Raw genomic sequence first — 23,146 nt, 5'->3', positions numbered from 1 at the left:
GTAATAGCACTTCTTTATTCTGAGTTCTGCTTGTACTCTGTATTAGAATTATGCTCTGGGCGTGCTGTGGGTTTACCTAATTTCATTACTTAGAGGTTGAACTTTTATTTGGGTTTTTAGTCTTTATTGCGTACTTTAGTTTATTTTCTCAGTTTTTGTTTTAATTAAATGGTTTCGTCACCCTTCGGGTGTCGGCCAGCACGTGACCATCTCGATGTCTCTAGGACCTCGGGGTCGGGGCGTGTCACTATCAATCCACGTCATGGAGTATAATGACTTATCCAAGCCTGGAACCTCAGTGAGTTTGGCTGAATTACTTACATCCAGTTCTCTCATATTTGACATTTCCGAAAAATCTGGCATCGTTTCCAATGCAGGGCAATCATCGGCAAACAGAACTTTCAAATTTGTTGGTAAATCAGGGATTGTACGAAGATATCTGCTTCCATTTAACCACAATGTTTCGAGCTTTGAAAGACCACTGAGGTTTGGTAAGCTATGAAACTCATTATCTAAAAGACGCAAATGTTGTAAATAAATTAGACTGCCAAAATCCTTAATTGCATCATCTAATGCTCCGTATGTGGGATCAAATTCTCTTAACGAATGGGGCAATTGAATACACCTCATAGTCCCCTTCAGAGATAAATGAGTGAGATTCTTCAATCCTACTATGGAAGGTGGTACTTCTCTTATGGCTGTATCCTCTGCTTCAAGTGTTCTCAGTGATATCATCTCCCCTATATCCTCATGCAGTTCTATGAATTTTGAACAGTCATTAAGAAGAAGAGTCTCAACAGATTTCAATTTATAGAAATCCCTTGGAAGAGAAATAAGCTTACGGCATCTTTTGAGGTTCACCAAAGAAAGTCTTTTAAATTTTCTTGTTGTAGACTGTTGCTTAGCACAAAAGTTTTAATGTGCTTTTGCAGGGTTCTCTTGTCATGCTTGGCAAGTTGCAGGAAGCTTCACATTAAATGTCTCACTTGAACAAAAACACAATCATGTGACGGAGTTTGAAAAACCGAGGCATTCTGCAGATGGTTTTTTGAGGAGTGGAAATGAAGAGCTTAAGAAGGTGATCAGAGACAGCCTTGTGACTCAGAAACTGGTGGAAAATACAGAATCTGTCGAACAAGGTTTTACTTTTGCTCTCGAAGATAATGGATTCGTGCTTGGATACTCCCTCCACCAGCTCAAGCCAGAGTTATATGTTTCATACCACCAGCGACTCCGCCATTGCAACAACAGCTGCCTGGGCCAAATCGAATAGCACCCCTCGGGACCTTTGCAGGCCGCCTTGAAGAAACTGCTCAAGGAAGGTGAGAAGACTGTTTCAAGTCAGCAGAGATCTATGTTTGATATCGATAGGCCAAAATTTAGAAACCCTCAAACTTTAGCTCAAAACATTGATCACGAAAAGAGGACCTTGGGGGAAGTTCTCGAAACGATGCAATTTAAAGGACTTTTGAAAGGCCCTTCTGTGGAAGAGCATAGGCTTGATTTTTGTCAGTCCAATCACTCCGGTTCCACGAAAATATTCACTAATGATAGCCCTCCCATTGCGCTTGTAAGGACTTTTCCTGTTTCAGAATTGGAGGAGCCTCATGCACCATTGGTTCGAGGAGAGGAAACATTCTACACCAAAAAGAGGCTGAAGAAAGAAAGGCCAAGACTCTAGACAAGTTGGTGGAGGAAGTTTGTAGCAGAATCGAGAATCTGAGAAATTCAAGTAAACTTGCCGGTGAGAGGCTTCTTGCGGACAGTCTGTATTTGATGTTTGAGAGGGACATAATGTGCAGAGGAGTGGTGAACAGGACATGGGATTTGGGTTGAACGGATTTTCGAGAGATGAAGCCGAAGCAAGTAGTGAATGACAGAGAGAAACTGGTTGTAGTTGTAGAAGGATTGATTGAGGAGGTGATCGCACAATTTCTGCTCTAGTAATATCATACACGTGCAAATAGTGAATTTATGTACACAAAAATAGTTCTCAGATTAATTAAAACGGTGTAGAAAGTATTGACTGGCATCTTGAGGCTATCCTTATTTTTCTCACCTTAAAAGTAAATTCCTTGAATATGTGGTGGAAGTAGAGCAAGTATTTCTGCGAATCTGAGTGGTACTTCTCGAATCATCGGATGAGTGTCTTATATCGGTTTTTGTAATGTTGAAATGTTTCTAGATGCAATATATCTTTAAACTTCAAAACAATTACTTACCGAAAAAATCATAAGAATTTGTAATGTTGAAATGTTTCTAGATGCAATATATCTTTAAACTTCAAAACAATTACTTACCGAAAAAATCATAAGAATCTGAGAGAAGTATGAAATATCGACTCGCTGATGATGAAGCCGGTGGTGATCTGTAGTCCAGAAATTCAGATATGTGATGACGATGATGACGACGCATGACCCCTGATGATGACGTTGCATCACTGTCTTGATCGTGCCTCACCATAGAACCGATCTGGGTGTGACTTAATCTAGACAAATGAAGTTTTCACTTCAAAATTTTTGCCTTTTTCCATTCTAGTCATGTGTAGTAATTCTCATCATAGAACCGAGCTCGATGTGGGTCCAAATCATGCAGGTTTTCCTTCATAGGTTTGTTCCCTACTAGATTAACCCATGTTCTCTTCAATGTCCCAGAAAATTCAGGAGAAGAAGGGGACTAATTGCTTAGCAAGTACATATTTTCAACTCTGAGTCTTTCACTCTCTCTAAATGGTAAAGGCCAACAGAGTCAGGCGTCCGGCTGAATGTGGGTTGAGAAAGTAGATGAATGATCAGGAGACAAAGAAAGGCATGCAAAGGATTTGCAAAGGCGTGCAAGAAGATCATCGTCCAATGAGTTGGATATCTGCTCTTCACTGTCACTGACCGCCAAACCATGTGGGTGCCGCTCCAGAAGTACTGGTAGATTCCGTGGACTTGATCGAGGCTGAGAGTGAGGCCGTCGTGAACGACGCTGGATATGACAGCCTGCATGAGGAGTATCAAGAGACAAGGAAAGACGTAAATGTGCAAGGCCGAGAGGGTCATGATCATGCACTGCTACTGCTAGTTGTTCTTCTGTACTACTCATAATTTGATTACTACTCGGATCATATGCTCCCATTGGGTCGGATATCTGCTCTCTACTGTCACTGACCGCCGGACCTTGTGGTTGTCGCTGGAGAAGTACTGGTAAATTCTGAGGACATGATCGAGGCTGAGAGTGAGGCCGTCGTGAAAAACGCCGGATACGACGGCCTGCATGAGGAGTATCAAGAGACAAGGAATGATGTAAATGCGCAAGGCCGAGAAGATCATGATCATGCACTGCTACTGCTAGTTGTCCTCCTGTACTACTCATAATTTGATTACTACTCGGATCATATGCGCCCATTGAGTCAGATATCTGCTCTCTACTGTCACTGACCGCGGGACCCCGTGGCTGGAAGAGCACTGGGAGATTCTCATGACGAGTTTGAGGCTGAGAGTGAGGCTGAAGCGAATGAGTCTGTCGCAAGCGAGGCTCAATACGACGGCCTGCAGGAAGAGTATCAACAGACAAAGAAGGACGTAAATGCGCAAGGCCGAGAGGATCATGATCATAGAACCGAGCTGGATGTGGGTAACCATCTTGGTCCAAATCATGCATATTTTCCTTCATAGGTTTGTCCCATGCTGGATTAACCCCTGTTCTCTTCACTGTCTGAGGAAAATCAGATTCCGCAAAAATTATATCAACTTCAACTTTATCCTTGCCTTGCAAATTGAGCTTATGGTTCGATAATCGTCCCTGCCAAATATAATGGGCTGGTTTGTTATCTATTAGCCCCTCCCAATCTTCTCTGACTATGCAATCCCCCAACTCTGTACATTTGGTATTATTTATTATAGTGATACTGGCAAGAGGAAGAGGACGATTAAATCTGTTGCCTGAGCAATAAAAGCAAAACAGAGTTAACCTTTCAAAATTGCAGAATAGAGTCAACCCTTCAAGATCACGCTCATTACTTGGGCGAATAACAAAACTGACTTTATTGCCTTTGTTGACAAACTCGAACCAATCAGGAACATAATTTCCATGGAGGAAAATGCCACCAAATCCACAAGAAGTCCATCCCTACATATACAATGCAAGTGTCATATATATGCACATGTAAATGTGCGTTTGTGTGTGCATGCGCATGATAGGAAGGCAATAGAGAGAGAGAGAGAGAGATACCTGTAGGATGTTCTTCCTAAACTCAGCTGTGAGATTGGTGCACCTTTTCATATCAATCCATGTCATGGTGTTTAATGACTTACCTAAGCCTACAACCTTAGTGAGTTTGGTTGAATCACTTACATTCAACTGTCTCACATTTGCCATTTCTGAAAACTTTGGCACAATTCCCAATGCAGGGCAATCAAACGCATACAGAAATTTCAAATTTGTTGGTAGATCAGGGATCGTTTGAAGCTTTCTGCATCCACTTAGCCGTAGAGTTTCAAGCTTTGAAAGACCGGTGAGGCTGGGTAGGCGAAGAAAATCATTCCCTCGAAGATTCAAATCTTGTAAGGAAATTAGACTCCCAAGATCCTTAGGAATTGCATAATCACGTAAATGGCACGCTGAGAGATTTAATTCCCTTAAAGAGTGTAAGCCATGTAACGAAAGGGACAAATCAATAGGCATCCCCAACAATTGCACACATTCTAGGGATAAACGAGTGAGATTTTTCAGTCTCACCATGGAAGGTGGTACTTGCCTTATGGCTGTATTCTCTGCTTCAAGTACTCTCAACGATACCATCTCCCCTAAATCCTCATGTAGTTCTATGAATTCTAAACATCCATTAAGAAGAAGAGTCTCAACAGATTTCGACTTGTAGAAATCCCTTGGAAGAGAACGAAGCTTGTAACATCTTGTAAGGTTCACCAAAGACAGTCTTTCAAGATGACTAATGGAGGGGTGAATCTCGGACAAACTAAAACAACATTCCAATATCAGCTCTTCAAGATTTGGGAGTTGTGAAAACTCCGGTGATTTAATTAGTGAACGGGAATAACTGAGATTAATGATTTTCAACTTCAGCAGCGACTGTTGCACAAAAGCAAAGGAAAATTGAAATTAATATCCAAAAGGAATATCTCATAAAAAAGAGGAGGGAATCCAAAAACAAATAGAAACAGAATATCATCATGTGTAATTGATTGTACCTTGGAACCCTCCCAAACTTGTACCAGTTGGCTAAACTGCGTGTCTAAAACAACTAGTCTTGGTTGATTAATAAAGTCATCTGGTATGGACTTTAAAGGGAATCCATGCCAGCACAACCATATCAACTCGTTGGGAAGATGTTTGTATTCTCCATTGAGCTCTACGAAGTTGAGCTGAAGCAATCTCAGTTTCTTCATATTGTTAAATGCTACTGTAGTGAAACAACTGGTCCTTGGTAGAGCAAGTCCTTCAACTCCTTCAGTTCCCTGTTAACACAAGGTTATGCTGGTAAGAAACATATTATTTGCATATGTTTACAAGATTTTGCTTAATGAATTATACTTGCAGTCCCCCTTTCAAATAATGTTTCTTCTTCGTACAAATTTCATATCCAGAATCATTCCATTCCTTAATCTTCATATGGATATCATCTTAAAAAAAATCATTTGATAAAAGATCATTTAATTTAGTTATCCAAATGTATCAAATAAATGAACAATTCATCATTACTATGTTACTTGGTACTTACACTATTATTTATTCGATATATTTGACTAAACGATCTCCGATTATGAAATTTGCAACTGAGGGAATGAGCTCACCATCGCTAAAGGGAAATGCAAGTATTATTCATTAGGTAAAATCACGTATGTTGAATATGTGCAAGTACTATTGTTTGCTAAATGAACTTTCCTTGTGCAACTACATATACACATGAATGTTGTTTAACGTATAATAGACATACGTGGGCTATATATGTTTTTATTATACGATGCATTAATCTAAAATTGATTGGGAGTGTACTTACAGTTTTATTTGTTAATACATTGGTGACGACTTGAGGGTTCCACAACCTACTCCATTTTCCAGGGTGATCAGGGGATTTTTCAGAAATTATTACTCTGGCCATTTCTCGAAGCAAATCATGCATATTCAACTCGTTGCGTTCAACAGTTACAAGGCATCGTTCACGAAGAACACTGATTCCTATTGTTGCAGAAAATTCACATCCATCTAATACTTTTATGACATAGTCCTTATTCCATCCAATAAAGAAACAAGATATGTCAAGGAATATAGCCTTTTGTGTATCATCTAGCCCTTCAAAACTTATTCTTAGTGGTTTTATTATTTTTCCATCAGGAATTTTTTCCAATTTCTCCAATTGACTTCCCCACTCTGATATGGTTCTTTTAATCAAAAAAGAGCCTAAAACTTCAAGTGCTAGTGGCAAGCCTCCGCAGTAAGAAACAACCTTTTTTGCGAGTTCAAAATATCCTTTGTTAGGCCAACTATTTCTAAATGCATGCCAACTAAAGAGCTCCAGAGCTTCTTCTTCATTCATTTTCTGAAGCAGATATATCTTGTCCACTTCCACTTGCTTTAGTAAATGTTCATCTCTTGTTGTTATGATAATTCTACTTCCTGGACCATACCAATCACGATTTCCAGCTATTGCATTGAGTTGTTCCACTTCATCTATATTGTCCACGATGACAAGTACCCTTCTACGTTGAAAGTGTCGTTCTATCAGACTGATACCTTCATCAACACTGCTTATTTCAGACTTCTTTTTCAAGATGTTAGAAACTAGTTTTTCTTGCAAATAAACTAGACCATGTTTACTTGTGGTGTCGCTAACGTCGGCAAGGAAACTTTTGAATTCAAACTTACAATGAATTTGGTTATAAATGGCTTTGGCAACTGTTGCTTTACCCAATCCACCCATCCCCCAAATTCCAACCATGATAACATCATTTGGTCCACCACTTGAAAGAAAAGCGATAATATTTTGAATGCGAGAATTGATTCCAACTTGGTGCTTGGCCACACATAATTTGTTTGTGCTTGGAAGCCATTTAGTAATAATCTTGTCAACAATTCCTCTAATAAGCTTTGCTTCGCGCCTGAAAATTGAATTCGTAAACATTAGTGGGACTCAATGAAGGCTCAGTAGGAGCTATCACTACATTAACAATTTTCTTTCCTTCTTTCCGTCATATATACCTGCTAGCTAGTATGTGATTTTTGACCAACTTGAATAAAAGAAGGAAAGTCATTCATTTATATAGTTAGGTGTATTAATTAAACTCCATTCAAGGTTTAGGTTTTATATGAGGGATTAAGGTGTATTAATTAAGAATGTTAATTAGAGTAATACAACTTAAATCTTGAAAAGCAGGTGAATGATTACCTATTGTCAGTGATTTGAAGATGGTGGCCAGACAAATTTGCAGCTTTTGTAAGAGCCTCTCTCCACTGTTTTACTCTTTCTTGTTTAGCTTCACGTTTCTTGTCATCTTTTTCTTCACTGATGCCCTCTTCGTGCTTCTGAAATGCTTCGGCTAAATCTCCGTCCTGCTTCCTGACATGTGAAGGATCAACATGATAGAATATTGGCAAAACATGTCGCCCCAGTTTGGATCTGCACTCCATGATCTTCACCAGCTCGTCAAGACACCAACTCGAATCCACGTACTTCTTTGAGAAGACAATGATAGAGATCATTGACTCTTCGATTCCCCGGTAAAGTTCTTCTTTTATATCTTCCCCTCTTCTTAGATCGTCCTCATCCATATAAGCCTTGTATCCCCTGTCTTCGATTGCATGGTAGAGGTGGCCCGTGAAGCCCTTGCGCGTGTCTTCGCCGCTAAAGCTCAAGAACACGTCGTAATTCCAAAGTTTTGACTTGAAGGAGGATGAAGAGGAGGCTTCGTAGGCTGTCATGGCGGTATCCACCGTTATTGCACTGCGGTGGTTCAGATCACATACTTAAAAAAATGGCAGTGGTTCTGTTTGTGTTGCCGAACGGATCACATTGAAATACCTAAGCCCAAGTCAAGATCATTCAGTCAACAAAAACAAAAGTTAATAATAATAATAATAATAATAATGTTTGGGTATGGACTTGACAAACGAAGGTGCAGGGAATGGGAGAGGAAAAGAGGAAGGAAATGAACACAAAAAATCAAAGACTATCAAAAATATTGTTGGCCGTGATAACAGCTATTCAACTTTGCTAGATTTCCTTAGTGAGATGAAGGTTTTAGATTGAAATTGAACTACCCCTCTAAATGAGAAGCCATTTAGATTACACAAAAAGATTTTATTTTCCTAAAATTTACAAACACTGCCATTTTCAAACAAACAAACAAAAATCAAATATTCGGATTTATTTATTTTTTTAGCAGAATCTAGTATTTCAAATTCCATTAAAAATCATCATTATCCTACAAATCTAGAAATATTGGCTTTATGGAATTTGAATTCAAATTGTTGATGGTTGCTTACTTGCTTGCTCAATAAATGACAACGATTATACCTATATTTTCATATTATAATGAACCCACTAGCCACACTAGAAATATAGACTATTGTTAATGTACTATTTCCAAAAAACTAACATTAAGAGCATAACCAAATTATATGTCAAAACTGATACATAGACATACAACGATAAAAATGGCTGTAAACTCTCTCCAACTGAGCTTTCAATTTCTTACGTAGTGCTGAGTCAACTGATTTCAAAGCCTGTTAAATTTATTAAACAATTTTTTAATAGATTAATATAATCTATAATAAATATTGTTGTGTTTTCAAGTATGTTACTCTGAAACCAAAGCAAATGTAAACGGTGCATGTGAACTACACGTGAAGCTAGTTCTTGGCCCAAGACAGTACAAATAACTAAGAGACACCGTGCAAACATGTAATAATGAGTAGATAAAATGCAAGGATGTCATGCCACAAGTTTATACTCACAAATAATATTAAAACATAAAGTGTACGGAAAACCTATTTGTAAAGCTAAACATAGCATGTCACATCATTATATATAAAAGCAGTTGTTGGGAAAATCACATATACATATAAATACGTAAAAACAAAATACTCACTCACATAACCATAGCTTGATTGCTCTTGATAAGCTTTGTCACGTCAAACCGAATAAGCTTGTACCTATCACATTGACTTAACAAAACACTTAAAACATAAATCATACACAAAATGGACAGATTAACTATAATCTGTCCAAATTTCACATTTTACCAAATTGCCCATAAAACTGGAGGTAATTGCAAAAATGCCCCCAACTTCTTAGAATTACCAAACAGCCCTAAAGCTTCAACAATTTTTGCAGTTTGGTCCTTCTTGTAAAACCAGTACAGCAACATCATTCTTTTCTAAAATTTCCCACCAAACAAGCATATTCTAACATTGTACAATTTCTAACACCTAACGTGAATAACAAAATATACCTTTTCCGTTGAAGATTCCGTTAAATCTAACAGCGGTCGTTAGATTTCACGATCACCGGAGTTCACTGGAATCTGCATAATTTTCCCAGAAAATTACAGAGCTTCGGTTCAACTATTTTCATAAGGACTTTCATTCCGGTCTCAGTTAAAATCATCTAAAAAGGGTTTATAAAATTACCTAAGGACTGATTAAGATGAATTGGGGGAGGTTTGTCATGAATTTCATCGGAATTGCTCAGGCGAAGGTTCACCAGTTTTTTGGAACTAATTGCAGAGGATGAACAGAGGTGAAACACCTCGTTTCCGAAAGACTTTGTACTAGAACTTCACCAGAAATTGAGGTAATTCATCAGAGCATCAACACAGACGAACTCGAGTCGAATCGACTTCGGATTCGACAGATTTCCTTCGAACACACCCGACAGTTTCTGGAAAAATAGAAAATGGAATGCATGCGTAGGTTAGGGTCTGCCATAAGGTCACGAATCACTTCAAATTCATCACCAACACCTACGGGTTTAGAATCACCGTGAGAGAGACCCCAGCAGGCTTCGAACTCAACGGCTCTCGCCGGAGTTCGTCGCCGAGGCTGACGATACACTCACAGACAAATGGCGGAGACTAAACCCACGGGTTTCAACTCGAAACACATCAAAAACCAGAGAATAACTCAAACAATTGAAGTAGGGCAATAACCTCACCTGGGTTTGAGCAATGGAAGCTTGAAGCTCTCGGCTTCAATGGTGGATCACCCAAATGGTGCTCTGATGATGCCTGCAAGGATATGTTCGAGTTCCTCTCATTCAGGGGATTAAGATTTCAGAGTATGTTTAGTTTGATTTGCTTCGGTTTCGAAGAAGAGGAAGGATGAGAGCTCCCGGAGCTGTAGAAAGAGAATGAGAATGTCGAGAGCTTAAAGAGAGAGAGAGAGAAGTTGCTGAAATGAGGGGGAAGGGTTCAGTCGGTAGAGAGAGAGAGAGAGAGAGAGAGAGAAGGAAAATATATTTTAATCAAAATGTATATGAGTGATGTCTGATGGTGTGTTTAGCGGGTAGAGAGAGAGAGAGAGAGAGAGAGAGAGAGAGAGGGAAATGATGGTGTCAGGTAGGGTTGGAAAAATGGGTTGCATTTCACTTCAATTTCCACCGACAACAAAAGCATGTCTTCTCATTGTACGAAGACCCACTCAGACACTCGATAATGTTCCAGCAAAGGTGCGTGCTGCACGAGGGAAATTTATAAGTTTAAGATTTGCCTTAGATATTTTTACACAGTTTTAAACCTAATTTGTTATAAGGCCATTTGTTTGTAAAAATAAATACTATTCGAAAATAATAAAATAAGATTGAAAAAGTGAAAGAAAAATTAAGGTCTACATGAAAGGCTTAAGTGATATCTCAGGGGTATTTTGTTAATTTTACTATTACTGAGAATATAATACGATAAAACTCGAAATGAAATGTCACATCACATAAGTCATCAAATATCATTTTGATGTATAAATTTAACATTTTTTTCGAAGATGTTCTAAGTATATATCCAATAACTTTCAACAAACATATTATTAAGTAGTTTTTTGAAATGGGTTCAAAGTAACTAAAAATTGGACCTATTTTAAAAGTAAAAAATCACTAAAAATTGAATCTATTTCAAAAATTAATCTATAAAATTGAACCTATTTCAAAATTTTCCTATTAAAATAATAAATTTGAATAAACATACCTAACTATAGAGCAAACCTACCAATACGTCCGACAAAACGTACCAAACTGTAGCTTTCATCTCTGATTTGAAACCTTCATTGGGCCAATGGTGCATTTTCATGTCCAAAATCCTATCCTTTCTAGGCTTTCTCTTTTCTGGCCTTTTATTTTCGGCCTCATTTATATACACGCTTTTTTTTTTTTTTTTTTTTTATCTATTTTTTCATTTCAAATTGACGAGGATGGGAATTCAAACTCAGAAACGAGGAAGCGGGGATGAGAACTTGGAGCTCCTCTTTGGGTATTGTTAGGAAGAAAGGTATATGCAACTAGAGGCCAGTGCAAGCAAGCAGTCAATGAAGCTCCTCGAACTTCAACTTTCAAAAATGTTGCAATCATAAGAAAAGAAGATGACCAAGTCCATGTCCCAAGCCATTTTATGTCTTTCCTTCCCTTTAACAAAAACCTACTTAAGTTCATTTATTTTTGCTTCCCTTTGTTCATGTACTAATGCAATCTCCAACAAGATGATATGTAAAAGTTATTTATGTATATACGCTGAGCTCCACTTTAACTTTAATTGTAGAAATAGGTGGGCCATGGTGTTTTAAAAAGCAATAAAATAAGACAATGTCAAAATTGACAGCACATAGTAAAACCACTATTTCACATAATTAAAACATTTAAGTTAAAGTCAAATTCAATTGGAAACGAAATCCTTTTCGGATCTCACAATCCGAAGTTGACGATTGAGTAATCTGAACCAATCATTTCAAATCTTACAACCCACCTTAGTCGATCTTACTAGCTCACCTCACAAAAATCAAGGTCAGAATATCTCTCTCCCTCTCTTAAACAGTCTAGATTACGTAGTCCGTCAGCCCTGAACTCCTAACTTTGTAGAGAATCCGAATTCATTCAATTGTATTTTATTAACGTTAATGATGTTACTATATATTTGACATCTCCTTTAAAAGACATCCTTATCATTTTTTAGTTTAAGCCCAGCTTTGCTCATCCCAATCCAGCTTTTAGGAATCCAATACTTGGGTTGAATAATTTAAATGATCATCCAAATTACACTCCTAATTAAGAAGTGGGTATGTATAAATAGTAGAGATTCAACAACTCTCTTATCTGAATATTGCATTGCCACAGAAGAACACCAAATTGCAGGCCAAAATTGCCGGCATCCTATCATTGGAAGAAACATCTCATCAAACATCACTACACAGTATAAATTCAGAAACAAAGAGAGATTAAACATTAATTTATCCTCCCATTTTTTTAATTAGCGGTAAACAAAACACAACATTTCTTTGAAGTCTTTAGATGCGCGTAATATATTAATCCCCACAATATTATAATATATTTCTAAATAATTGAAAAAAATGTCATTTTCGTCAATTACTTTAGAATTTTTGTTCAAATGAGTCACATGTCGTGCATTAGAGATTGAATCAAAAAGTAAATATGAAAGTACCAGATGTAAAAATTGTAGTAATAGTCCATCAACTTTAACGTTCTTTAACTTTAATTTAATTGGAGCAATGATCCTTAAATTTTAACGTCATTGTAGTACTAGTTCTTCCAACGTGACTTATTTTAATAGAAGTTATGACGAAATTGATGAAAATGACCATAACTACATGATTTGATGAGTTAAAGGACCAATGATCACAGATTTTTTAGGTTAATATTGAGAGACCGTTACCCTGAATTTTTTCACTTCCTTAGTAATCCTCACCCAATTAAAATAATAATTAACTAGCATATGGCCTCACACAAAGTGTGCGAAATTTTTTATTTTTGTTTTTGAAGTAGAAGGAGAGAAGAAGAGAGAGAGAGAGAGAGAATGTGGGAGTGGGAGTGAGCTCTAATTTTTTATTTTTTTTATTGTTTTTTAGTTTTTATTTAGAGATATATTAAGACTTGTTTGGATGTGTTTTTGAAATGACTGAAAGCCCTTTTAGTGAAAATGTTTTTGAAATCAATCGTTAGTAAAAATGTAAGAAAATCCTGGAAAAGCACTTAAAGTGCTTCCTAAAAGAAGCACATAACTGATGTTTCTTGTATAAAGCACTTCAAGTGCTTTTGAAACTCAAAATATTTTATTTAAAAACGTTTTTAATCATTTTAAAAGTATATCCAAATAAACCCTTAATCACATGTAAGTAAGGTTTTTTTTAAAAAAAAAAACAACAAAATTTTCATGTGTTACGTTTTTGTCCATATCTTTTATTCATGTTTAGTTTTAATTTTAATTAGAGAATTAAACAGGTAATTTCATATCATTTTAATTGATAATGAGTGTTTTATTATTAATATGTAATTTAGATTAAATAAAAAGAAAACTAATGAAAATAGTTTGAAAATTTTGAATTTTAACGATAAGGATAAAATAAAGGGTAGAGTGAATAATACTAAGATTGACTTTTAGTATAAAAATGTGATTTTTCGTTAAAATGAAGGTCTGAAAACTTTTCGATAAAAGTTCCTAAATAAAAACCAAATATTTGAAATGCCAAATTTACAAAGGAAGCAAAACGAGGATCAGGAGAGCTTCTCTCTAATCAAAGTCCGTCGTTCTTCTGGAATTTCACTGGCAAAAAAGCCCCCGCGTTGCGGCGTTGAAACGGCGTCGGATATCAATTTGGAGGTCTGCTGGTGATGGGCGATGAGAAGTCGTCGTCTTCGATCGTAATGGCGAGCAGAGACAGGGAACCGCGAGATCGTGAGCTTCTCATTCCGGTGGCGGACTCCGGCGACGAAGATGCATCGTCCAAACCCTCCTCGTCTTCCTCCTCCTCCCACCACACCGGCCGCGAGGTGAGTCTCGATTTCTGTTTCAAATTTCATTGCTTTGTGTGTTGTGTTGTGTTTGGTTGCTGAGAAAATGGAGGAAAATTCGTGGAAAGGGCTGTAATTTTTTGCATAGGTTGCGAGTTGAAGTTAGTGTATTTGTGTTAATTGGGATTTATGGGTTGATTTTTGCGATTAAGTTTCTAATTTTGTGTTTGACTTACTGTTTACCGAGGCTAATGGAGGAGCAAACTCAGATTCGGGTCTTGTTTTGTTTTTCAAATTTTCATCAGTTCATTTGGACTTGTAATGTGCTAACATGGATTTTCGGTATTAATTTATGTTCACGGTTTGAAATTTGGGTGTGAGTGTAGCTCTATTTCGCTGCTCGAGCTTCCGAGTAATGTGATAAGAAGATCAAACAATTGATTCGCGTATATATAAGCATTTCATCAAGAAATCTGGTGACATCGTTGCGTTTTACTTTTAGTCAGTTTAAGGGTGTTGCTGCTGCATTATACTACTGATACGCACATAAAAATTTGTCTCGTAAGTCAGCAGTAATTTATCAAGAAACGGTTACAGTGTGTCAAAGTTTGTTACTTTTTGGTGGCCTAAGTTGGGGCATAAGTTTAATGATGCTTCGAGCGTTTGTGCTCCTTTTTCTTAATCTTCATAACTCTCATTCTGATCTCTTTTTGTCTCTGTGCAGACGTTTTCCAAAGTTGTTAGAAGTTGGGCATCAAAAAAGTTCATGACAGGATGGTGGGCATTTCTTTCTTCAGGCTCCTTTTTCGTTCAAATCATGTTCATATGCAATACTATTTTCTGTTTGATACTGTGTGTGTAAACCATCAATTCTATGTTGTGGGAAGGGTCAAATATCTTTAAAGTTGGTGGATTTCTGATTATTCTTAAGATTTAGAGTTGAAAGATGGAATGCTTTAGTAGTGATAGGAACTTAAACTTAGATTGTTGGCATGTATTTATAATCTGTTTTTCTATCTTTCTGAGTAGAAGTATATTACAAGTTAGCTAAGACAGAGAACTAGCTTCTTGCCAGATGAATTCAAGAAATGTACAACTTAGCTTATTACAAGTTTTAGACTGAGCCCATTTCATATAATTACGCTAATGTCATATGTTTTTGGATTTTTTTTTTTGATGCATCCATTATGTAGTAGCTAATGATATCAAAGCTTTGTTCTCTTTCTTGCTTTTTGCTCATATATATATATATATATATCATATTAGCTGCTCACACTTTGCTCTTTTGCAGTGTGATCCTATTTCCAATAGCGATCACTTTCTATATCACGTGGTGGTTTATTCACTTTGTGGATGGTTTCTTCTCTCCAATCTACGCTCAACTTGGAATCGACATTTTTGGTATGTAGTGTTCTGAAATGCATCCTTAAACCCATTATTTTGATTGGTACATTCTAACTTGCATTAGTTATGGTCTGGGGTTTGATGTTGCTGAGCTTGTGCTAAGTATCTAGTCCATTTTTCTCTTTATCTAATCATAGAGACAATAATTTTGGTGCGATAATTCAACTTCAGTAAAGATACCGCCCATTTATTATGTAATGACTTGTTTACAGTCAAAACATACGCTTTCAGTGATTCATTTTTGTTTTGGTCTTACAATGTATAACTGACCTTTCAACTTCATATACATGTTAGGTCTTGGATTTGTAACTTCTATTACATTCATATTTCTTGTTGGGGTGTTCATGTCATCATGGTTGGGTGCATCTGTCCTCGGCCTTGGAGAGTGGTTTATCAAAAGAATGCCGTTTGTTCGTCATATCTACAATGCCTCCAAGCAGATTAGTTCTGCTATATCCCCAGGTGAGCTCTATAGAAATTTCAGTTCCCTTGGTTGGAATGAATGAATTAGATGGGCCAATCTTTAATCCTTAGCTCTTTATAATTTTTAGATCAAAATACACAAGCTTTCAAGGAAGTGGCCATAATAAGGCATCCACGTATTGGTGAATATGCATTTGGGTTCATCACTTCATCCGTTGTCCTTCAGGTATGCTAGTAACTTTTTATTGTGAAAAACGAGGACACAGCAGATGAAATGATGCTGTGCAGCTTGTGCTTTTAAATATAATTGGTTTTTCAGACTAGTAATGGTGACTTTATTTCTCCTTGTCCCCAAAATTATTTTGCAGAGCTATTCTGGAGATGAAGAGTTGTGCTGTGTTTATGTTCCCACGAACCATCTTTACATTGGTGATGTGTTCCTAGTCAACACCAAGGATGTTATCAGACCAAATTTATCTGTACGGGAGGGAATTGGTGAGTAAGCTTTTGTATTCTACTTCAACTAGAAATAGAACGGCAGGGATGAATGGACTTGAGCCCTTAGCTTGAATTTTCCTACCACGTACCAAACCTGAAAATGAAAGATTAAACTAGAGAACTTTTATCTTCATGGAGTTGTATTTATCACGATGCGGTATCTTATCAGTTTATCCTTTGAATGCAGAAATTGTTGTGTCTGGAGGCATGTCAATGCCCCAGATCCTGTCAACGCTCGATCCAAGGATCATGCCAGTTGAAGCTGAGGGAAGGCGTTAGATGTAGCTAACTTGCTCTTTAATTTGATTACCTTATTTGGTTCTGCAATGTCATCAGACTGGCCATGCAATCAACGTGCTGCTTATGCAGGATTTAGGATCAGATTATCGAGTGTCAGATTCTGGTGACATTTGTAACATCGGTTTTTTGTGGTCAAATTCGTAACATCGTTGTGATGTTAGAATGTAGAATTTTTAGTGTTTGCTTGAAATATAGCTAGATGGATGAAGTGATAATACAGGCGTATTATAGCCTTGTTTTGATGTTGAGTTTTCATATTTTGTCGTAGAAACGCTTTCTGTATTATAGCCTTGTTTTGATTTTGAGTTTTCATATTTTGTCATAGAAACGCTTTCTGGAAAAGGAAGCACTAAAGTGCTTATCTAGAAAGCATATTTTGTTCCTTTTCCACAAACACACTTCTAACAAAAGCAGTCAAAATCTCAGTCTGTAAGACCAACTCCAACCCATAAAGTAAGTCTCAAATTTTCCCTTCTATTCTCCCATTTCATTCCAATCCTTATTCTAAAATGGAGTTAAGTGTTAGAACTAAAAAAAAGAGCCAAATTTCGACCAAGATTTAGGCCAAAGTTAGTGGGCTGCCCCACTTGTGCGAGTGGGAAACCAGCAATTAGAGATCACTTCCCCAATTGACACGTCATACTCTCCCAACTCTTTAGCGCCTGCAAGGTGGCAACCCCATACATGTGGGTTGTGTTGGCCACTTGTCGGCAATAAAGTTGGGCCCAACGGCTTCTTTTGTGATCAACATCTCACATTCAAATGATCGTTCCAACAGTCTACATTTAATTTAATTAATGTTTTTGTTTTATATTCATTCTTTAATAATTTGGGGTTAAAAAATTAGGTTTTAAGGGTTGGAGCAAAAAATTTGTTTTTAGGATAAAATATAAATTTTTAGGGCTCAAAATTTTAGGTTTTAACCCAAAAATTAGAGATGATCTAAGGTAAGCGCATCACCTCCTCCAATAAAATAGAGACGAGGTTTGTTTTCTAAAATTATTCTTTTAAAAAACTCGAGCCAAAATGGGCCCATTTAAAAGGTATATCCTTCACTATAATGGGCCGGCCTTATGTGGATCAGTTGTTGTTGTAGCCCAACTTCAACGCCATTGTGAGAGGCGCACTCTATAACTATACACTGAATTGTACTGTATAATTAACCCCATTCCGAAAGCCCTAAAACCCGAAACGCAAAACCCTAGCCCCGAAAGCCTTTATAAATCTGCGAATTCTTCCGCTCTAAAACACCAAGAATCTCCAGTCGGCGGCTTAGGGTTTCGAGCTCCTCAGGAATTAGGGTTTTTAAACTTCTTTCGTCGCCATTTTTCTCTCTCTGTTTTCGCTTTTTCAAGTTTCGATTTCAAATTTTGGGGCAATGACGATTCATTGATATAAGGTCTCGTTCGTCGTAACGGCCGTTAAGGCCTTGCCGACCATCCTGCTATATCACCACCCATATTCTGAGTCTCTTTTAATCTAATTTCCCAAAATTCAAAAGCTTTTTGTTCTTGATTTGTTTCGAATTAGGGTTTTATCGTACTTAATCGCTTTTTGCTAAGCAAAAGTTCTGTAATTTTTGGGGTTTTTTTTTTGTCAGCCGATGATTAAATTAAACATTTAGACAAGCATATGTCTGAATTACACTATGTGGAACAAACTAATCTTCTCTATGAGGCTGATAATAATTTTTTCCAAACTTTAGGAACATTAAATTTTTACTCTTTTTATTTTTTTAATTTTTCTGGGTTTGGATTTCTGAAGATACCCACCAAATTGTTTCACAAAAAAATGAACATGATTTAGGATTTGAGCTCAGCTGCCAATGACGATAGTACGGTTTTCGTGTAATCTATGATAATCTGTGATTACATACACACCTACTGCCTTCCTTCTGAGGCTGATCTCTTTTCTTAAAATAGTAACTTACTTTTTATGAATTTAGCGTAGATTATCTTATCGACTATAATTAATAGGGTCGTGTGATGATTTGATGCATAGTTCAACTGAATCTCTGTGATTAAGCAATTTTCATGTCTTTCGCTCCTATCTGACGACCCTTCAGTTTCTTTCTGTAATTTTGTGTTGTAAACTTGGTTTTTTGTGTCCAAATTGTGCTTTTTACTGCCAATCAAAAATTTCCCTTTTGTTTTTGCATTGTTTGCCGAATGTGGTAGATAATGCAGATGTTCTGTGATGAATTACGTTCGGGATTGCTGCAGCGGGTTTTGGGCGGTGCATGATCTTGTTGAATTATTGATTTTGCACCGTTTAGGAATGACTTTTTAGAAAAAAAAATGTCTTTAATGTTAAAAATAAATAGTACTAGGAATGTTTCGTTAAAATTTCCATTTTATAAAACCCCCTGCAATATATATCTTGATTTGTTATTTTGTTTTGTCAACTATCTCATACTACCTACGGCAACACGGATTCGTCATACGAATCTGACTGGACTGTGATGATTTGTATTTTGGTCTCTCGTCGTAATGGCCTCATTGGCCTTGCCGACCACTGTGATATTGCATCAGTTGTCTGAGTCCATAAATTCTCTAAGCATATGCCGCTTCAACAGCAATCTTCTCTATATCTAGTGTTCGTTTATAATTTTATGCAAGTGTTATTTGTGGTCTTGGCTTTTTGGATTATTTTCTCGCAGGTGATGGTATGGATAATCGGTGAACCGTTGTTGAATTAGTCTCATGATGATCGAGGCTCTCCGGCCGTGTGAAATCACTTGTTGAGCTCCCCCATATGAATCACTCGTCAGTTTTTAGCTGGTTATGCTATTGTTCTAAGGCTTTGGAGCATAGATGGTGTTGGTTCAAAGTGCTCACGAATGTATGCTTAGGCCTTCAAGCTTGGAGTATACTGACTATTTCAGTACAAATTATTTCAGTCGGATATGATAAATAGCCATCAAATAGTATTGACTAAATTAGTGTGGTGTTTAATGTAATATTGGACTAATGATTGTATTATTTATATTGTGTTTGGTAATATACTGAATAAGAGGAATTCAAAGTATGATTACTTTTTTAAGATAAAAATGGATAATTAATGGAAAAAAGGGAAAAAAAATTTTACACTTAAATAAAATTCACAACCACCAAATAGATCAAATTAAAAAGTATTATTACTTTTCTAAGTCTTGTAGCATAGATGGTGGTTGTTCAAAGTGCTCAAGAATGTATGCTTATTGTATTACCCATTAAACATTATGATTCAGATTGTAGGCATGTTAATTGTTGTCCTTCATTGCTCATTGTAATTTATTGTTAATAAAGTTGGCTTTTTCTTTAAAGTGGCATGTCTTGTATATATTGATTTAATGCGAGAATGGAATGTTAGCTGTCGACAGTGTCTCTCTCCATTAGGGTTTAAAAAACCTCCTTACATGGTTACATATGAATGTATTTCTTATCAAACCAAAAAAAAAAAAAAAAAAAGAAAAAAAAAACTCAGGAGTATGAATCACCTTTTTAATAAATTATACTATAGATGCATCGATTATGTGACGATTTATCTTGTCAATAATATAGAGATAAACTACATATATTATTGATGGAATCTCATATCGTATTATGAAAATTCTTCTACCTTCGAAGTTAATAGTCCATTCTAACGAGTTTCAAACTAAACTTATCTATTGTATATTTTGGAGTGGTGTACGTTTACAAGTGTTAATCTAACCCAAAAATCTTAAACCAAAATCAGGCGTCAATCAGTACCCGCCACCGTGACAACGTGGCCATCGCGCGCGCCAAACGTAACGCAGCTACACTACTAACCCGTCAAAATTCACATGGGCAACGCGGGTAACGGGAAGAGTGAGAAACTGCGACACCCAACCTAAATCCAAACCTTTGCTATATCTAAGCTAACATTCCTCTGACTCCTTCCACTCCAACTCCGTCTGTCTCTCACTCTCTCTGACTGGCCAACAAGAAAAAAATGATGATTCTGCAGTATTGTCTCACTGCTCTGCTTTTCTCTGTGTGCCCACTCCAATTCACGAAAACGGCACTCTAGAGAGAGAGAGAGAGAGAGAGAGAGAGAGGATAACACACCGACTGTCCGAAGTTTCTGAACCACGAAAGGCACGTACTTTTCTGTTCAATTTATGCTCTTTCATCTTCCTTCTAATTCTGCCATTTTCTGTGTTTTGCCACCAACGCAGTTGATTTCCGAGTAATCTCGCCAAAACCCAGATCAAATTTCCTAAAAAAGTTCGAAATTTCCATCTGGGTCTAATCGAATTCAGTTTCTGAGCTGAAAGATTCAATTTTTTCTGTTTAATTTGATCAGTTTGCTGTTTGTCTTCTTTCCAATTCTGGTAATTTTTCTCTGTTTCATTCAAAACCCAAATCCAATTTCCAAAAGACCTTCAAACTGTCCATCTGGGTCTAATCAAATTCAGCATTTTTTTTTTAATACCAAAATCTCTGTTCCCGAGCTCACAGACTGAAATTTTCTGTTCCATTTGCTCAGCTGCTCTTCATCCTCTTTCCAATTTTGGCATTTTTTCCTCTGTTCTCATTTAATCAATTCACAAAACCCAATTCAAATTTCCAAAAAAGCTTCAAAATCCCCATCTGGGTCTGATCAGTTTCATCATCTTTCACCAATTCTGGGATTTTCCTCTGTTTAATCAAAATCCAAGCAATCCCCACAAAACCCAAATCAAATTACCAAAATAGCTTCAAAATTTCCAACTGCGTTCTAAGCAAAATTAGTATCTTCACACATTAAATACTGCACCCCTACAGTAATTATGATGCACGCGAAATCCGACTCAGACATGACGAGCCTATCCCCATCATCACCCAGATCACCCAAGCGCCCGCTGTACTACGTTCAAAGCCCCTCCAGGGACTCCAACGATGGTGATAAATCCTCCACAATGCAAGCCAGCAGCCCCATGGAATCCCCCTCGCACCCCTCTTACAGCCGCCACTCCCGGGCCTCCTCCGCCAGCCGGGTCTCGGGTACTTTTCGGTCCTCCAATTCCGGCCAGAAGGGGGGCCGGAAGCGCAACGAGAAGGGGTGGCCAGAGTGCAATGTGATCGAGGAGGAAGGCGACTACGGAGGGCTTTATGGGAACAAAGGAGTTTCCAGGAGATGCCAGATTTGTGTTGCTCTGTTCGGATTTGTTGTGATTTTCTCTGTTTTTTGCTTGATTCTTTGGGGGGCTAGCAGGCCGTACAGAGCAAGGGTTGATGTTAAGGTACGTTGGTTAATTAAAGTTAGGCAAATTTGAATTTTGGCTTTTCTAATTCTTTTTTGTTTGGGGGGTTGGGTGATGTATTTTGGATTATTTTATTGATTTTTGAGTAAAGTAATCTTTTGCGAATGTGTGATTAGTTTTCTAATCCTAATTTAGTAAACTCTCTTTGTTGGGTAATTTTTCCCGTGATATATTCTCTCGTGTCTATCTCGTTCATACATGATAAGAGATTAGAGAGAGATGAAGGATGAGAGATATATAGATTCAATGGAAAATACGATTGGTTTACAGAGCCAAAGATTTTATTAGAAAATGATTTCCGAACAATCATTTTTGTCTTTGTGTACACCGCTGTTTATTTATATTTCTTGATTTATTTAATTCAATGACTAAAATCTAAGACGGATGAGCATGAGAAGAAAAATGACATATATAAATCACTTTCTTTTTTATTTTTTTGCTGATTTTACTTTCTATTGGTAACTATTTATGTTTCAAATGACCTTTAACTTAAGTGTTTTCAAAACCCTTTTCCAACAGAGCTTGGTTGTGCATAACTTTTATTTCGGTGAAGGATCGGACATGACTGGCGTGCCTACAAAGATGCTGACAATGAACTGTTCAGTGAGGATGACTGTGTACAACCCCGCTACCTTCTTCGGTATCCATGTCAGTGCCACGCCGGTTAAACTAATGTATTCAGAGATTGCAGTTGCAACTGGTCAGGTAAGAATTCATACATTCAGGGTGTGATTTGAGAAGCTGCTCTACTTTCTTCACCTTGTGCTTATTGGTAGCAAATTCAATGCAGTTGAAGAAATACTATCAACCGAGAAAGAGCTACCGGACTGTGACCGTGAACCTCCAAGGGATCAAGGTTCCTTTATACGGGGCTGGGGCAAGCTTAGCGGTAGCTGATAACAACGGAGGAGTTCCCATGATGCTGGTGTTTGAAGTCCGGTCGCGAGGGAATGTGGTGGGGAAGCTGGTGAGATCAAAGCACCGAAGGCATGTATCTTGCACCATGGAAGTCGGCTCTCATAATACCAAACCCATCAAGTTAAAAACGAGTTCATGTACTTATAAATGAGTACCAAAGGCGAATCTCTCCATCTTGCTGGCGGAGTTTTTTCATGGAACGAGCACATTTTTATTAGTTATCGTGGTTATCGTTGTGTGATGGTGTGAAGTGTTATTGTATGCCTTCTTCCTAGTTAATAAGCTTCATCTTGTCATGCAACATTTCGCAAATTTCTGCAGAGAGTGATTATACTAGTTGGATCGACGATATCCATCTTACATGACAGTAGTTTTTGTTTCCAAGTTATTCGTTTATGTATGTTGAA

At 37.3% G+C, this 23,146-nt stretch overlaps 3 protein-coding genes and 4 non-coding genes across 10 annotated transcripts; 6 read left to right on the top strand and 1 right to left on the bottom strand.

The window, feature by feature from the left end:
• Positions 1 to 842: 842 nt before the first annotated feature.
• On the bottom strand, positions 843 to 10,607 carry LOC103960697 (disease resistance protein RPV1). 4 transcript variants are annotated; one of them, XR_007251883.1, is made up of 8 exons: positions 10,157 to 10,607; positions 9,093 to 9,883; positions 7,391 to 8,023; positions 6,005 to 7,103; positions 5,196 to 5,462; positions 4,219 to 5,076; positions 2,301 to 4,116; positions 843 to 1,309 (listed from the first exon to the last, which is right to left on the bottom strand). XR_007251883.1 is itself a non-coding variant. In XM_018650763.2 (8 exons), the coding sequence occupies exons 4-8, from the start codon at positions 7,921 to 7,923 to the stop codon at positions 2,749 to 2,751; spliced, it is 4,125 nt and encodes a 1,374-aa protein (XP_018506279.2). In that variant the 5' UTR covers positions 7,924 to 8,023; positions 9,093 to 9,156; positions 9,456 to 9,883; positions 10,157 to 10,607; the 3' UTR covers positions 2,194 to 2,748. The 4 variants fall into 4 exon arrangements, 3 of the variants coding, with proteins under 3 accessions (XP_018506279.2, XP_048423226.1, XP_018506280.2); XM_018650763.2 differs by lacking the exon at positions 843 to 1,309 and having other exon boundaries at positions 2,194 to 4,116; positions 9,093 to 9,156; positions 9,456 to 9,883; XM_048567269.1 differs by lacking the exon at positions 843 to 1,309 and having other exon boundaries at positions 2,194 to 4,116; positions 9,097 to 9,156; positions 9,456 to 9,883.
• Positions 10,608 to 13,781: 3,174 nt separating this feature from the next.
• On the top strand, positions 13,782 to 16,605 carry LOC103946439 (protein LIKE COV 1). The gene is made up of 7 exons (XM_009357148.3): positions 13,782 to 13,987; positions 14,673 to 14,725; positions 15,240 to 15,349; positions 15,647 to 15,814; positions 15,904 to 16,001; positions 16,144 to 16,270; positions 16,461 to 16,605. Exons 1-7 carry the CDS (start codon positions 13,829 to 13,831, stop codon positions 16,550 to 16,552), a joined length of 807 nt encoding a protein of 268 aa, XP_009355423.2. The 5' UTR covers positions 13,782 to 13,828; the 3' UTR covers positions 16,553 to 16,605.
• Positions 16,606 to 17,946: 1,341 nt separating this feature from the next.
• On the top strand, positions 17,947 to 18,044 carry LOC125469745. Its single transcript, XR_007251961.1, has one exon. It is a non-coding gene; the product is annotated as a small nucleolar RNA Z43 (small nucleolar RNA).
• A 349-nt stretch (positions 18,045 to 18,393) lies between these two features.
• On the top strand, positions 18,394 to 18,475 carry LOC125469747. The gene has a single exon (XR_007251963.1). It is a non-coding gene; the product is annotated as a small nucleolar RNA U83 (small nucleolar RNA).
• Positions 18,476 to 18,546: 71 nt separating this feature from the next.
• Positions 18,547 to 18,635, top strand: LOC125469744. The gene has a single exon (XR_007251960.1). It is a non-coding gene; the product is annotated as a small nucleolar RNA snR60/Z15/Z230/Z193/J17 (small nucleolar RNA).
• A 391-nt stretch (positions 18,636 to 19,026) lies between these two features.
• On the top strand, positions 19,027 to 19,116 carry LOC125469746. The gene has a single exon (XR_007251962.1). It is a non-coding gene; the product is annotated as a small nucleolar RNA Z43 (small nucleolar RNA).
• Positions 19,117 to 21,374: 2,258 nt separating this feature from the next.
• Positions 21,375 to 23,106, top strand: LOC103960695. Its single transcript, XM_009373177.3, has 3 exons — positions 21,375 to 21,800; positions 22,341 to 22,526; positions 22,612 to 23,106. Exons 1-3 carry the CDS (start codon positions 21,375 to 21,377, stop codon positions 22,888 to 22,890), a joined length of 891 nt encoding a protein of 296 aa, XP_009371452.2. The 3' UTR covers positions 22,891 to 23,106.
• Positions 23,107 to 23,146: the final 40 nt, after the last annotated feature.

This window comes from the organism of the source record quoted next, unplaced genomic scaffold (assembly GCF_019419815.1).
Source record: "Pyrus x bretschneideri cultivar Hongxiangsu unplaced genomic scaffold, Pyrus_bretschneideri_v1 Contig44, whole genome shotgun sequence".
Lineage (NCBI taxonomy): Eukaryota > Viridiplantae > Streptophyta > Magnoliopsida > Rosales > Rosaceae > Pyrus > Pyrus x bretschneideri.
Note: the sequence above shows the minus strand (reverse complement) of the source record. Positions and strands in the feature narration are given on the sequence as shown.

Bases quoted from the DNA above. Each gene is read 5' to 3' on its own strand.
- LOC103960697 (XM_018650764.2), bottom strand. From the start codon at position 7,923: ATGACAGCCTACGAAGCCTCCTCTTCATCCTCCTTCAAGTCAAAACTT. The intron at 5,077-5,195 runs GTACAATCAATT...TTTGTGCAACAG, and splicing joins AAGTTTGGGAGGGTTCCAAG to TCGCTGCTGAAGTTGAAAAT. The intron at 4,117-4,218 runs GTATCTCTCTCT...TTGTATATGTAG, and splicing joins TTAGGAAGAACATCCTACAG to GGATGGACTTCTTGTGGATT.
- LOC103946439 (XM_009357148.3), top strand. From the start codon at position 13,829: ATGGGCGATGAGAAGTCGTCGTCTTCGATCGTAATGGCGAGCAGAGAC. The intron at 16,002-16,143 runs GTATGCTAGTAA...ATTATTTTGCAG, and splicing joins CTTCATCCGTTGTCCTTCAG to AGCTATTCTGGAGATGAAGA. The intron at 16,271-16,460 runs GTGAGTAAGCTT...CTTTGAATGCAG, and splicing joins ATCTGTACGGGAGGGAATTG to AAATTGTTGTGTCTGGAGGC.
- LOC103960695 (XM_009373177.3), top strand. From the start codon at position 21,375: ATGACGAGCCTATCCCCATCATCACCCAGATCACCCAAGCGCCCGCTG. The intron at 21,801-22,340 runs GTACGTTGGTTA...CTTTTCCAACAG, and splicing joins GAGCAAGGGTTGATGTTAAG to AGCTTGGTTGTGCATAACTT. The intron at 22,527-22,611 runs GTAAGAATTCAT...AATTCAATGCAG, and splicing joins TTGCAGTTGCAACTGGTCAG to TTGAAGAAATACTATCAACC.